Source organism: Cnephaeus nilssonii (assembly GCF_951640355.1).
Source record: "Cnephaeus nilssonii genome assembly, chromosome: 8".
Taxonomy (NCBI): domain Eukaryota; kingdom Metazoa; phylum Chordata; class Mammalia; order Chiroptera; family Vespertilionidae; genus Cnephaeus; species Cnephaeus nilssonii.
Genome location: NC_137079.1, coordinates 15,255,484 through 15,270,457, shown reverse-complemented (window position 1 = coordinate 15,270,457; position 14,974 = coordinate 15,255,484). Strand labels below are relative to the sequence as shown.

Below are 14,974 nucleotides of genomic sequence, written 5' to 3'. Positions count from 1 at the left end.
TAGCTTAATTACTACTTGTGTGGCTTAAAAGTCCATTATTACTAACAATAAGTTATTTTAAAGTCACACATAATTTTGAATGATGCTAGCAGTTGCTTCCTGCTAAGCATGCAGTTTTAGCAGTCAGTTCATGCCTTGGGTCCCACAGGCAGGATGAGCTTCCTAAATATCTTAAACAAGAAAAAAAAGAAAGGACAAAAGTGAAACACTTACTCTTCTGACTAGCATATAAAAAGATAAAGAAAGACAAATCAGGAGAAGAAAGTTAAAAATAGAGGCCCTGAGAAAGGAAAAAAGAACTGTGGGAGAAGGAACATCACGATTCGTTTGCATAAATTAAACCTGCCCGGGAAGGGACCGTCTGCAAATTTCACCTGAAAGAGGACATCTGCAGGGAAGGTCACGCATACTCCTGTCTGAGCAAACAAGGCAGATGGCGAAGGACAGTGAAGGTTTTTAGCAAGTGCTTCTTTGGACAAATTCCACTTTTTTAAAAAATGTGGGAACACCCTCATTAATGGATGTAAGAAACATGGCATCGCTCAAAGAAACTGCTGCCTGTAACTGCTTCCCTAATCTTGAATTGCAAACGTGGGAGTTCTGACTCTAGCGTCCCCTCACACTCATTAGCCTGGGCTTCTTGGGTGCTATAACAATTCTGTGTGAGGTCAAGAGGAAGTACTTAGAATATTCTTTTTTAAGAGTATGTTTTTATTGATTTCCGAGAGGAAGGGAGAGGGAAAGAGATATAGAAACATCAACGATGAGAGAGAATCATTGACCGGCTGCCTCCTGGATGCCCCACACTGGGGACTGAGCCCACAACCTGGTCATGTGCCCTGACTGGGAATCGAACCGTGACCTCCTGGTTCATAGGTCGATGTTCAACCACTAAGCCACACTGGCTGGGCCGTTTTCATTATATTTTTAAATGGTATGTGTCCAGGAGAGATTGGGGGGGTGGGGGGTGGGCGGGGATCATTCACCATAAATAGGTTAGGAAATCCTGCTCTAAATAGATGTGTAAAGTATCTGGAGAGGGTGCTTCAGTGGCTGGTACTTTAGTTTCCTTGTGTTTAGATGGAGAGAAAGGTAACACACTGTTTTGTGAAAATTTAATCAGTCTTTGAATTAAACAATTGACGGTATTTACACATTTCTTGCTCTTTATTATTTGTGTGGCAGATCAACATAGTATTGTTAATATCTCAAGTTGGAAATTGAAAAAAATCTTTTAAAGGAAATGGGAGTCTTTGAAATTTCACGCACAATGAGTAGTTCACATCTCGCACCAAGACTCTACATCATCAATGACATAAGAACATAAAAACGAAAACATTAAAAAACAAACAAACAACAAAGAATGGATGGCGGCAGGAAATATAATTGGCAATTTGGTCATAATCATAAATATGGTTATTCTAAAGTAAACCTTTCTATGTAGCTAGCTTTTAAGAAATGGTTAGCATTTCTTTGGAGAATGATTTGCTCTAAATTCAGTTAGAAAATTGGAAATGTTTAGAAGCAGCTATTTTCTTTAGTTCTCTAAATTCATGTTATCTCTTCTCTATGTTAATGGTGTCACGTGTTATTTATTATCATGACCAAGGGTTGAATTATAACAAAGCGGAACTCAGTTTTTATCTGTCTGACCAAAAGCATAACTGAAAATCTTTTGATTGTTTTCTAACCTCGTCACTAAATCCCATATGATTTTTACAGATTAAAAGTCCTTTATCAATAGTGATTAAAGTTGTCTAATGGGCGTCAGGTATTGTAGGGCATATTTAAAATAAAAATCGGTTTCTGCCTCTGTTTCCTTTATTACTTAGATAAAAAGTTAAAAATAAAGCTGTCTAGATCTTTGCAGCTGGGATAATAACCCCTGACTAATTTAATAAGATTTACTATTCTTAGTAAAAATTATAATCACTCTCCAAGGCCTGTTGGAGTCTGGACCCATCCCATTTTTCCAAACTTCTCTCCTTCCAAACACAAACTCTGTGCTCCAGCTGGCCCGGGCTGTACAATTGCATCACTGTGCCTTGTGCGTTCCCACTGTGCTCACTTTGCCAACATCATTTTCCTCGCCTAGAAAAGTCTCATGCCTTCTTTCCCAGTTTTTCAAGGCTTACTTTCCCCCCAGATCCTCGCTGGACCATTCAGCTCAGGTGACCTCTCTCAGCTAAATGTCTAGAGTCTTCTTTATCTTACCACCGAGCGTACCACTTATATTGCTCAGCAGGCTGGAAGCATTCTCAAGGTCTAGAACAAGGAAATCCTGAGACAACTAAACAGAAGAGGCAGAAAAAGGAGCCCATATCACCTCATTTTCCTCAGGTCCTTTCCCCTTTATCACTGCCCCTCTACTTTCTAGTGGAGGGGCGAGGAAGCGGGAGAGAAAGAGGCTAAAGAAGAGAATTGGATGAACTGACATTTGGCTGGACTTAGATTAACCTGGAGTAGGGACAATACATTCCACTGAGGGGGAGCTAAGGATTGTAGCCTTACTAAAGAATGATAACATATTTGTCTGTTTGCAGCAATATATGGTAATAATTTTTCACTGTCATTTGGGTTGTTTTTAAGATTACAAAATTGAAAACTAGGAATGCCTTTCCCCTAAGTCATTCCATCCTTCTCCCATTTGACTGTCCAAAGTCACTACTGGATGGTGGTTTACTCCTGCACCCCCAAACACCCGCCACCTCACAGAGACCAGGATTCCTGTTATAGGGGTGATTGATAATACTTGCTGGGCTATTCCAGCATGAAGGTTAGCCCCGGGAGACGAGGAGAGGAGGAGTAGGGCTGTACAGAAATTTCTATTTAAAACAAGAACCGGGTCCAAATAAACATCTGCTTATTGAATGTGAGTGGTGGGACACTGTAGTTCTCATTGCCTAGTCTCTATTCTTCGTTTTTTCTTCCTATCATGTCTGTATGAAATTATTTTCACTGCTTAAAATGTTGTTGTCTTTAGTTGATTGGATAACGATTGGGTTGGCTAATGACAAATATATGAAAATATATGACATAATAGGGCATCTTTAATTACGTTGCTTGTTCAATAAACTTCTAATATGTATGTATATTTTCTCTCACCTAACTACTAGCTCTCTGAGGGTAGACAGTTTTATAAGTCCAGCACACTATTTGGTAAAAACAGATATTCTGAAATATTTATGGTTATATTTATAATAAACTATGACCTTTTATTAGCCATTCAGAGTCCTGATAATTTTTCTTAAGCCTTAGTATTTTGCTATGCTGTACAAACTTTGAAGCACATGTTGAAATATGCTTGTGAGGAAGAATAAATGGGAAACTTTGATTGACATTGACCAGTGATCCTCAAACTTTAGTGTAGATAAGAACTCCCTGCAGAGTAGAGCATATTATATTTAAGATTCTTTGGCCTACAGATGCTGATTCAGGAGGACTGGAGGCATCCAGGAATCTGAATTTTTAAACAAACATTCTAGAAAATTATGAAGCACATTTGAACAAACATTGCACTAAAGGAGTGTGACTTTGTTTTTAATTAAAAATGCATTTTTTTTCCAACCCCAAAATTTTTGCATGTCCTTTATGTGCAAGACATTCAAAGGTGAACCAGACATGGATTTTATTAAATAATGGGGGAAAATAAGCCTTCATGATCCCAATAAAGAGCACAAAGGGATAAAAACCTCATGAGAACTTCAAATATAGTATTGAGAGTTCCAGGAGGAAGGTCTGACTTCATACTAGTGGAGATCATGGAAGGCTTCAAAGAGGAGGTGGATGTGAAAAGTTGAAGATAGTATGTAAGGAGATTTTAGGAAAAGGCAACAGTATCAGCAAAGATACTGAGTAGAAAGTGCAGGATGTGGAGAGTGGGGGCATTTCCGTGAGGAGTCTCAGGGCAGTTGGTAATGAGGTGGGCAGCTTGGCTGAGAGGGTATGGCTGGAGATTGTGTACGCATATCGTTAGCTGGGTGAGACTCCCAAGAGAAAGTGTAAGGACAGACAAGAAAATAAATTCCAAATATCAATGTCGTGCAACTTATTTAAGGCTTGAGAAGGGATTCAGTGAGATAAAGGTACAGTAGTAAATATTCTTAATTGTATTAAAATGATACCAATGAGTACTCTGATACAAATATATAACTTTATTTCTATGTGCTATATGATATTAACTTCCATTATTGGAGACAAAATAATCTTCCAATAAGAGAGTTTACCTAAGGTACTTTAAAAATATAACTCCATAAAATGGATCAGATATTTATATTTTTAATGTTTATATCACTTAGACACTTTAGAGAAATATAAAGTAAGGCTAGAGAATCTCAGAAACATTGTGAAGATTTCCCTTGCTCTTCTTCCTTTTAAAAACAACACAACACAAAACAAAACAAAAACCTGAAACCCCTAAGGGTTAAACAATTTCACTAAAGAAAACAAAAGGGAGGTAAGCTGAAGTCATGGGAAATGGTAAGGAAAGAGCAAGATACTGAAAACCTACCACAGATGGAGCAAAGATTTTCCAGATGTGGAATTCCTTCTATGCATCAGTGCTGTTAGCTTGGCTCACTTAGGTTCTACCAGGAAAAAAACAAAATGCAACTGTGGCTTCCTTTTAACTTTTATCTGTAATCTAACTAAACCCACTTTGCTGAAATGTTATATTTTGTTTCCTTTAGGAAATGTCTTGCTATCTGTAATTTGCAGTTGCTTTTTAAAAGCTGGCTTCCATTCTAGATGGGAGTACTCTTGGAACGCCTGGAGATGCTTGTATGTGTGCCGGAATACCTCCACTTAGAAAGACATTTCTCACGTCTCGTTTTCACAGTCCCCATGTCCACATCACAGAAAGACCAGGATGCTCCCTGCGCGTGAGGATGAGGGGTCACGGCTCTATTTATGTTCTGCTGTCATGGACCATCTGGGAAATGGCTCCTGATTAGCTGCAGAACGATGAGTGCCATCTCAGAGCCAGGGTCACAGTTAGACCTACATGACTTGTTCTTTTTAAATTTGGTACTCAAAAGTCTTACGAAATAATGAATGTTTTCATGCATAGCTGTAACCCATGGACACAGACAATAGTTCAGTGAAGGCCTAGATGGGAGGGCAGGGGCAGAAGGTGATCAACGGGGAAAAAGAGGAAACATCTGTAATATTTTCAACAATAAAGATAAAAAAAATATAAAAACAAATATACCAAGTTAACATATCACACAAAGACAGAACTAATAAATAGATTAATTCAGAAAAAAAAATCAATGGCTAAATAAGGAAAGATAAAAGTTCATTGTGATTATATATTATGATTAATGTTTTGTTAAAGTTTTTACATTAATTATATATTAAGTTCCTTTAATTGCGCTGTTTCCATACAATTGGATGTTACTCAGTCTAAAAATAGTGTTCTATCGAGTCATGAAAAGACATGGAAGAATTTAAAACATATCGCTAAGTGACAAAAACCAATCTGAAAAGGCTACATGCATATCTATTGCAGAATCACACAGAATAGTTTCCCTGTCCTAAAAATCCTCTATGCTCCATTGATTCATGACTCCTTTCCCCATCTCCGGGCAACCCCTGATCTTTCTACTATGCTCGTAATTTTGCCTTTAAACAAATGTCATACAGTTTGAACTATACTTTCCACTCAGTTTTTCTGTAAGTATGAAACTTCTCTAAAAAATAAATAATTAATTAAACAAACCTTTTTAAATGCACAGCCCTGTGCTAACTGACTTTTAAAAAGATTAAGCTCAGCCGGTGTGGCTCAGTGGTTGAGCATCGACCTATGAACCAGGAGGTCACAGTTCAATCCCCGTTAGGGCACATGACGGGGTTGTGGGCTCAGTCCCCAGTGAGTGGCGCGCAGGGGACAGCCAATCGATGATTCTCTTTCATCATTGATGTTTCTATGCCTCCCTCTCTCTTCCTCTCTGAAATCAATAAAAGTATATTTTTAAAAAGTGCTTAAAAGACTATTGGGAATCGAGGCTGAGACAAATAAAACACTCAATGGATGGTGAAAATCCACATATAATAAAGTATGAAAATGACCAGTACAGACTATTTATGCTGTAGTTGTATCACTTCAAAAAGTATGAAATTCATATGAGCAGGTCACAGAAGACTCACAGTGATGGTGAGACCCAAATGAAACCTTGGGGGATGAGGGAAGTTAATTTCTGGAAGGGAAATTGAAGGAGCAAAGGTCAAGTTACGCAGGAGCAAATTCAGGAGAAAAGTGAGGTTGCTACCATGACTACAGAGGGAAGTACATGTTAGAGGAGGATGGGAAATAAGGTTGAAAAGGAAGGGTAAGGTCAAATTATGGAAAAATTTGTTCATCAGCCTGAGGAGTCTTGGCATGTAACCACCACACACAGCATACAGCATGCACTCTAGACTGGGCTGTTTGTGTTGCATCTTGCGTTGGCCACAGTGTGACTTTGGCTATTTTAGGAAACCTCTCTGAGTCTCAGGTTCCTCATCTCTAGAACACAGAAAACGGTAATGCCTACATTATAGGGTTGCTAGAGGATCAAATGAGTTCATATCTACAAAGTGCTTAGGAAAGTGCAGGCACATAGTAAACGCTTGCTGTTATTATCCATTCAAACATCCATTTGAAAAACAGTAAGTGAAAAACTTCCTAAGAGGCTGGCATTCCATGGGTGCAGAGAGAATGTCTGCCTTTCAGGAAATCCCAGCACAGCAGGGAAAACATTTGGCTAATATATCCAAGAAGACCATAGACTTTAAAAGGTGGGTAAGTTCAAGCCCCAGCCAGTTTGGCTCAATGGATAGAGTGTCGGCCTGTAGACCAAAGGGTCCTGGGTTCGATTCCAGTCAAGGGCACTAACTCTGTTTTAGGCTTCCGGCCCTGGTCGGGAGCATGTGGGAGACAACCAATCGATGTGTCTCTCTATCATCTCTATCATCGGTGTTTCTCTCTGTCTCTCCTACTCCCTTCCACTCTCTCTAAAAATCAATGGGAAAAAACATCCTTGGGTGAGGATTAAAAAAAATAATTAAAATAAAATAAAAGGTGGGTTAGTTCAAGAAGTGATGAACTGTACTGTTATCCTCCATTTATATATTTCTTTAAATCCAGAGGGAAGAGTAGATTTAACATTTATATTAAGAAAAAGTTTATAATATTAGCAGTTTGGAGTCATTGGAATATGTTTTCTGGGACAGTGTAATGGTTAGAAAATTTTAAAAACAAAAAACAAAACCACATTATGGTCAGCAAGTGAGTGCTTTTTGATTTTGCTTAAACATCACTTGTGGAATTCTATGAGATCTTTCCTACCTGATTACAGTAGACAGGACGAAATGGCTTCTCAAATCCATGACCCACTTTTTTGCACAAGCCTGCACAACAAGAAGGTCACCAGCCTTTTCTTGGGCATTGGTTAATTTTTATGGTTGTTATTAACTGTTTTAAACTCCTCACTTTGATATACTACATCTCAAAATCATATATTAATTCTGCAATAGAAATGTTTATGGATCAATCTGAAAGAGACATTGATCTCAGGCTCTTGCCTATAAGGAAACAAATGAAAGTCCTTCAAACCAAAGGAGGGTCTGATTATATCATCTCATATTCAGACAGGTCAAAAGTAATGCCTTGCTATATGTACCTGTCCAAGATAAATGTACTCCTCCAGAGAAATTAAAATCAATGTACTATTATCTTGTCAGTACATATGTGTTTATATTCATGTTATTAATAAAAGTAACTGAACTACAGACCTCATTGGGAACTCTATAAAGGTAAATATTTGATGGCATCGAAGAAATGATCAGATACGATTTACAAACTAAATGCAAGTTCTTCTATTACTTAGTAAATACAACTGATAGAAAGGGCCTTTTTATAAATTGTCTTTCTTCTGGGAAAATTGAAAATGATGAATTAATTTTTCTACGATTAATAGGTCAATGTCAATTAAAACACTGAAATGCAAAATTGCACTGGTAGTTCACAGCCACCTCCTCATACCGCTGATAGCCCTTCTTTCAAAGGATAAAGGGGGGCAGGCAGATAAAATGTGCATATGATTTTTTGGAGGAAGAAATTTGTAGTTTGTCTAATCTTGTGAAAAGTTATGGTCATTGTAAGACTGGAGATTAACGAAGAGCCCACATAAGCTGTTTGGTATTTCAAATAAATGGGTTGATTCAAAACTATTTCTGGAGCATCTGCTCTGTGCAAGATACTATACTGGGTATGGGTGAGAAAGATGAAATGAGAGCTTTATGCCTTCAAGGAGCTCGCAGCCTGATGTGAAAGATAATTCATGAACAGAAATACATCGTAGGAATCATTAAATGCTATCGAAAGATATAGCCCTCATCAGCTAAAGAGACCTGGGAGGGTCACTCCAAGGTGTAGGAGGTAACATCTGATCTAGAACTTGTTAAAAGAGAAATTATTATGTACCCATGTTGCTTGAACTATAACTGAGAAGAAAAGGAAGTATGTTTGAATGGTTCTCATTTATGGACTTGGAAATAAACAAAATACCAATAAGAACAGTGAGGAAAGTATTTAGAAAAGTATCCACTATTGAAAAATATTCTATGAATTCAAGATCTTTGGCATTTAAGAATAACTTACTTATATTTTTTTACGAATTCCTTGATACCTGAAAGCTAATATATTTCCTCTCAACAGCCCAGTCAACCACAGCCAACTTTTCATGGATTAGTTTACATTAGGTTTCAGAAAAAATGAGAGGTTGTGTGCGGGCATACCCTAAATTCCTGCCTCATAAACAGGCAGGCGAGCAGAGACCATATACTAAGGAAAGTGAAGCAAGTGAGCATTTATAAGCCATTAGTATAAAAATAATGAAATTCATTTTCTGAGAGTGAAAGGGAATAAAGAATTTGGAATGTTGGCCAAAGCCCAGCCTGGCCAGATAAAGACAATTTTCAGATCCTGCCGAACCCTGTAAAACAGCTGGGGGGCTTTGCGGTTACAGAAAGCGCTTTACTTAGAATAGAATGATAAAATTCTACATGGGCTTTGGGAGTATTTTGAGTATAGAGCAAAGCATTTTCTGGTTTTTAAAAGATCTCATTTACTCATTCATTTACCGAACATCAAGCATTGGGAGTACAGAGTTGAATGAAACAAAATTCCATCTTTCAGGTACTTATAGTCTAGTGGGTGGGATGGCATTAAACTGGCCTGATTTGTATTAAAATGGAGAGGCACAAACAGGGCAGAGTCTTTCAAAGGAGACCTCTGAAATAGAGCCGTCCTATTTTTTTGTTTTGTTTTTTTCCTCAAACCCTATTGGATCTGCTGATATTAGAACTGGGTCAGAGTGCAGTAAATTGCATGGGTAATCTTCTGAATTGAAGCAATGATGATCAGACTGGAAAAAGGGAATATTTTTGCATTTTAGATCTATGTGTGTATGTGTGTGTGTGTGTGTGTGTGTGTGTGTGTGTGTGTATGTTTTGTCACCTGCATTTCCCTTCTCAGCGATCAAAGGCAGCGAAAAAAATTAATAACAAAAGGCACCACGTCTGGGCTTTGTTATTAGTAAGTTTACAAGGTGTTTGGAATGAAATTATGAAAACCCTGGTTTTTCCCCTTACACGCTTGTCTCAAAGAAGTGTTTGATTTTTACGTCCTGCCTTCCCAAGCCACAACACAAAGTTTGGAAAGACTATGAATCTGTTATATAATCCTGAAAGCTATCTTTCACAAGTGTTTCAGGCTCTAATCTTTCACTATCTGGATTTTTAACATTTCTGGCCAACCAAATAACCTCGAGGCAGGAGAACAAACATTCTAAGAAAAATGGCCAAGAAATGCAACCAAAGTCAGATTCTAAAGTCATGCTTCTCAATGATGCCCTTCACATATTTGCATGGATAGAACTGCAAAGAACACCATTAGTTAACGATCGGGTTGGGATATTTGGCAGTTGTGGAAGTGGCAGGAATAATGGAGGAAGTGTGTGTGTGGGGGGGAGTTAAAGTTTAGAATCCTATTAACTCTAAATCATTAAGATTGAAACCAAAGTGTCTTTGTGATCACAATTTATGCATTACCATGTATTTATGGAACACCTACTATGTGCTAATAGCTGTTTTACTTACAGGCTACACAAAGACAATAATCCTGACCTAGAAAAGCTCAAGGCCCAGAGAAGAGGACACACAGTGAAGCAAGATAATAATAAGACTGAAACAGAAATCACATCAAGTTTTCTAGGAACACAGAACCATCAACGACTAAACTGTCCGGGAAGTTATTCATTAAGGTGGAGGTTTAGTTAGATCTAATAAAACAAGTAGAATTTTCAAGGCAGAGAAGGTGGACATATTTGCCATTTTTGGCTAACAATAACTGTCTGTTTTCCATGTGATTTAATTTTAGAATGAGAGATTTCATATTACTCCATACTAGAGGCCTAGTGCACAAAATTCGTGCATGGGGGGGGGGGTTGACCCTCAGCCAGGCCTGCACCCTCTCCAATTTGGGACCCCTCGGGGGATGTCCAACTGCCGGCAGTCGGACATCCCTCTTGCAATCCAGGACCACTGGCTCATAACTGCTTACCTGCCTGCCTGCCTCATCACCCCTAACTGCCCTCCCCTGCCGGTCTGGTCGCCCCTAACTGCCCTCCCCTGCTGGCCTGGTCACCCCTAACCATCTCTGCTTCAGCCCTCACCACCGTGGCTTTGTCTGGAAGGACGTCCGATCTAATTAGCATATTACCCTTTTATTAGTATAGATTCTTACTTTTCAAATATTCCCAGAGTCATGTTTTAGTGGCTAATATGCACTGTGAATTCTCTAAGTTACATGCTTCTGTGCTATAGGGAACACATTCTAAATCAAAGGGTGGATATTTTTCTCTCCCATGTGACTGAATGAAATGAAACTGAGTTCACTTAGGATGAATTCAGGGCAAACATGGTCCATATCTTTTTTTTTTTTTCCTGACTAAGCCATCTCTCCTTCTCTATACTACCGATCATCTATATTTCTTAAAAAGACAGTTATGTGATTTACGAAGAGCAGAAAAATATGGACTTAGGAGAGGTTTTCTGGCTGGGTGTGGTGGCTGGGGTAAAACAAAGAAACGAATAAACATACACAAAGAAACAGAAAGAAGAGAAGATATTGGTAGGTATACCAGTGAGACCTGTAGCAGAAAACAGATGCCACACTGGGTAAACTGAGGGAAGTTTAGTCAGAACTCTTTATAAAGCTGTAGGGAAACCACCAGGGCAAGAAGAGAGAATGGTTGTCAGCACCCGGAAGCTGGTGTAGAAAGGGCCACCTAAGAGAAGCCAGCAGTGACTCCTCAGCAGGCCACACTGGCCGCCCACCTTCATCTCCTGCCCTGGCTCCTCACTGGTGGGACGGGGAAGACAGGGGGGAGGGCAGCCCATTGATTGTGTGGACATCAGCCTCCAGGGCACAGAGCAGGAAAAGCAGGGTGGGGCGAGGTGGGTCTGAGGGGCAAAATGGACAGATCCAGTGCAGTAAATGACACTGCATCCAGACTACACATATCAAGCAGGAAAGTTGGTCCTTATCCTGTAGGAAGAGAACGAACATGCTGAAGCAGGAATTTCTATGATCAGGTCGTGATTTTCAAAGATACCTGATGGAAGTATAGAGAACGGACTGATGCAGTGATAGGTAAGGCAGGGATACTGTTGTGAAAGTCCAGTGGGAAGTGGAGGCTCCATTAAAACAGAGGCAGGGAGACTGGACAAGGGATGAGGAGGAGGCAGTGCTGACAGGACCGTGTGCAGGAGGTGAGGGGGTCCGGTTACCTTGGGGCCTGGGATACAGGGAGTCATAGGAGAGGAGGATACAGGCGAGGCATTTCTCAGGGACTAATCCTGGTGAAAATCAAAGATGATCTATCTGCTCACAAGAGAGAATTTCAGTCTAACAGAGACAGGCATTCCTAAGGAGAGGGCAAATAGGACCAATTCTGTCTCTCCTGTGAGAACCGCTATCTGGATGAACTCGCTTAGAAGTTGATGGAGAAGGCCATCTCTTTCTTTCACACTGATGGCTGCTCAGCTCTTAGCTGGTGCCCCAAGGAAGTGCTTACGGACACCTGCAGGAGAGCAGCCACTCAGCTAGCTTCCATTCGGCTTGTCCACACGATGGTTATAAGCTCAACTCATTATCATAAAATACAGCTACCATTTTGTAGGACCTGTTTGCGCCAAGCATTGTTGCCTTACAACAGCGTGACAGCTTCTCTGTTTATACTCAAGAAAGGAGAAAATGAGGAGGTTAAGTAACTTGCTCAAGGCCACACGGATAGAAAGCAGATGTGCTGGCAAATATACCAGTGACATTGGGCCTACTCGTCAAGGGCACACAGACTCTCGTTGCGTAACAGAAGTTATTTGAAAACATTATGTGTCGAATGTATTGATACTTGTGTGATTAATTCTGATTTTTAAAAAAAACAAATGAATTGTATTCTATTTCAGATCCTGAGAATGCACATTGTGACAGTTTGCTGAAAACAATATTTTTTATTTTCTTCTTTTCCTGGGAAGCTTTCTGCATCAGCTGGGTTAAGGAATGCACACTGAGAAGAGGGAAAGGAGGATGCTAGCCTAATAGAATATTCTCAATTAGAGTTTGCGTTCCTTCAGGGCAAGGACCATGCCTTAGTCATAATTGCTTTCTTTTTAAAAAAATATATATTTTATTGATGTTTTACAGAGAGGAAGGGAGAGGGATAGAGAGTCAGAAACATCGATGAGAGAGAAACATCCATCAGCCGCCTCCTGCACACCCCCTACTGGGGATGTGCCTGCAACGAAGGTACATGCCCTTGACCAGAATCGAACCTGGGACCCCCCAGTCTGCAGGCCGACGCTCTACCCACTGAGCCAAACTGGTCAGGGCGATAATTGCTTTCTTGAGGGAACCTAATATGATGCCCAGTACATGTTGTAGTTCAGTAAGTGTTTGTGGAATGAATGAACCAATGGGAGGCTGTTTCGAAGTTGTTTCCCCTTGGAGTCTTTTGCCATCACAAGGTGGGAGACAGCAGCAAGAGTCATTCCCCTAGGCTTCCTTTACTTAGCAACATGGACCAGAACAGAAGATGTCCACTTAAAGGACACGCAGGGGCAACCATACAACTGCAATTCCAGAATTAGTAACGGAATGTAACCAAAATGATTTTGTTTAGAGCCTCGCAAAGCCTGGTGGAGTTGGTTCCAGTTGGCTTGGATGAGAGGTCACACAGATTAAAAATAGGCTTTCTCAAGAAGGAACAATAGTCTACATTCACTCAGCAAGACAGAAAAAAATGGCAGGCCTTAGGGGCGGGTAGGACGCTTAATCCTATTTAAGAGCTCAATTAACCCCCAGAAGATTGAGTGGGTCCTCTGCTTTCATCCTCAGTCCTCTGTCTAGCAGAGCTTAGGAGTAGAGATTCATAAAGATAGGAATAAAGAGATTCGCATGTGTCTATAACACTCAAATGTTTTTAGTATTTTAAATAGGGCATAATAGAGTTTAGGAATACAAGAATTAGATTGCTTTGACTGTTATGGTCCTTTAAAACTTGTGGAGTAAATCATATTCTCTTTTGAATTGTCAAATCTGTTACCATTATTAAATAAATATCCAAACGTAAGCCTTTATTTTGACACAAATTCTCTGATATTTAAAAAAAATATCATTTCTTTCTTGCATTTATATGATCAAACAAAACTATATTTCTTCTTAAGCAAATCAGCACATTCTCAAGAAATCAAAATAAAAACCTATTCTAGAGTAAATCCTAATCACTCTAATGATTTAATATGTAAAAGGAGGGTTCTGCTCAAATCATCTCATCCTGGGTTGAGTATCTGAGATGGGGCCTCCAGGTGACTGGGACCTGGGAAGGTCATATATATCAATTGATGGGTCTGTGTTTCACAGATCATCTTGTGGCAACTCTGTGAATGGCATTTATTAACACTCTGCGTTTGTTGCCCAGCAGTATAGAAATGACCGAGAGATATTAAATAATGACAATTAATTTTGTTGTTGTTCTCCAGGAGGAACATTTCCAGGATTATGATAAAAAGTGGTGGTTGCATCATATTTGTACTCTCTGTTTAATTAGTTCCTGTTGTAACAAAAATATCTTTAAAATAGTTGAGAAGCTTGATAAAAAGAAGGGCTCTCTCTGTCAATCTGAAATCATTTAAGTGGCCTGGGAGAAGAGACCTCTTTGGCTCTCCATCCCCTCAAGCAATGACATGTCCATCCCTTTTTACCCTTCCCCACCAGCCGAGAATTTACATTCTAATTTCCTCCTTGAGGTATGAGAGAAGTTGCTGATATCCTGGAACAAGATGATGACTTTGCCCTGTTTTACACTTTGTTTAAATTGCAGCTAATCTTGGGAGTTATACAGAATGTCACAACCAAAGATAAAGCAAGACCTTAGGTGAATTACGTTTCCTTTGTGATGCAAATGACCACTTCACCATTTATTTCTTGTCCTTACTAGATAGCTCACACAATCTATTTAAGATATTAGCGCTCTGGAACTGTCATTTAAATTTGTTCAATATTTGCTACTAATCCATGCAATACCACTGCATTGTTAAATTGAACAGCTTTCCTTCTTAACTGACGCCAGTTCAGTATTTTCCTTCCATCCTGAAGGGCTACCTTTCAACATATTAGCGTGAAGAAATCAGAATGAGTCTAACGTAAGAGAAAACTTAAGCCGTGGAAGGAGACAAACCATAAAAACTTTTGTGTGAAAACTATCTAGCAGCAAACATAAGATCACGAACTAGAAAGGGAACATCCCCTGTATAAAAATCGCCTCAGACCAACTCCAAAGCTTCATTTAAATCTACAAAGTCATGCCATTTTTTAGATAATACTATAAACTTTGAATATGGCTCTTAAAAATCACAAGTGTCTAAAAACTAA

The 14,974-nt window shown here is 39.4% G+C and overlaps 1 protein-coding gene across 3 annotated transcripts in view; it reads right to left on the bottom strand.

Annotated features, from left to right (window-relative positions):
• The window catches only part of DLC1 (DLC1 Rho GTPase activating protein), a 371,866-nt gene that overhangs the window by 181,553 nt on the left and 175,339 nt on the right, over nt 1-14,974 (bottom strand). The window contains exon 6 of one of the 3 annotated variants that reach the window (XM_079778922.1): nt 4,472-4,586. The exons of the other annotated variants lie outside the window; for them this stretch is intronic. Within the exon in view, the coding sequence (XP_079635048.1) occupies nt 4,576-4,586 (11 nt within the window). The 3' untranslated portion in view covers nt 4,472-4,575. Of the gene's footprint in view, nt 1-4,471; nt 4,587-14,974 lie in introns of those variants that run through there. 3 annotated transcript variants of the gene reach the window in all.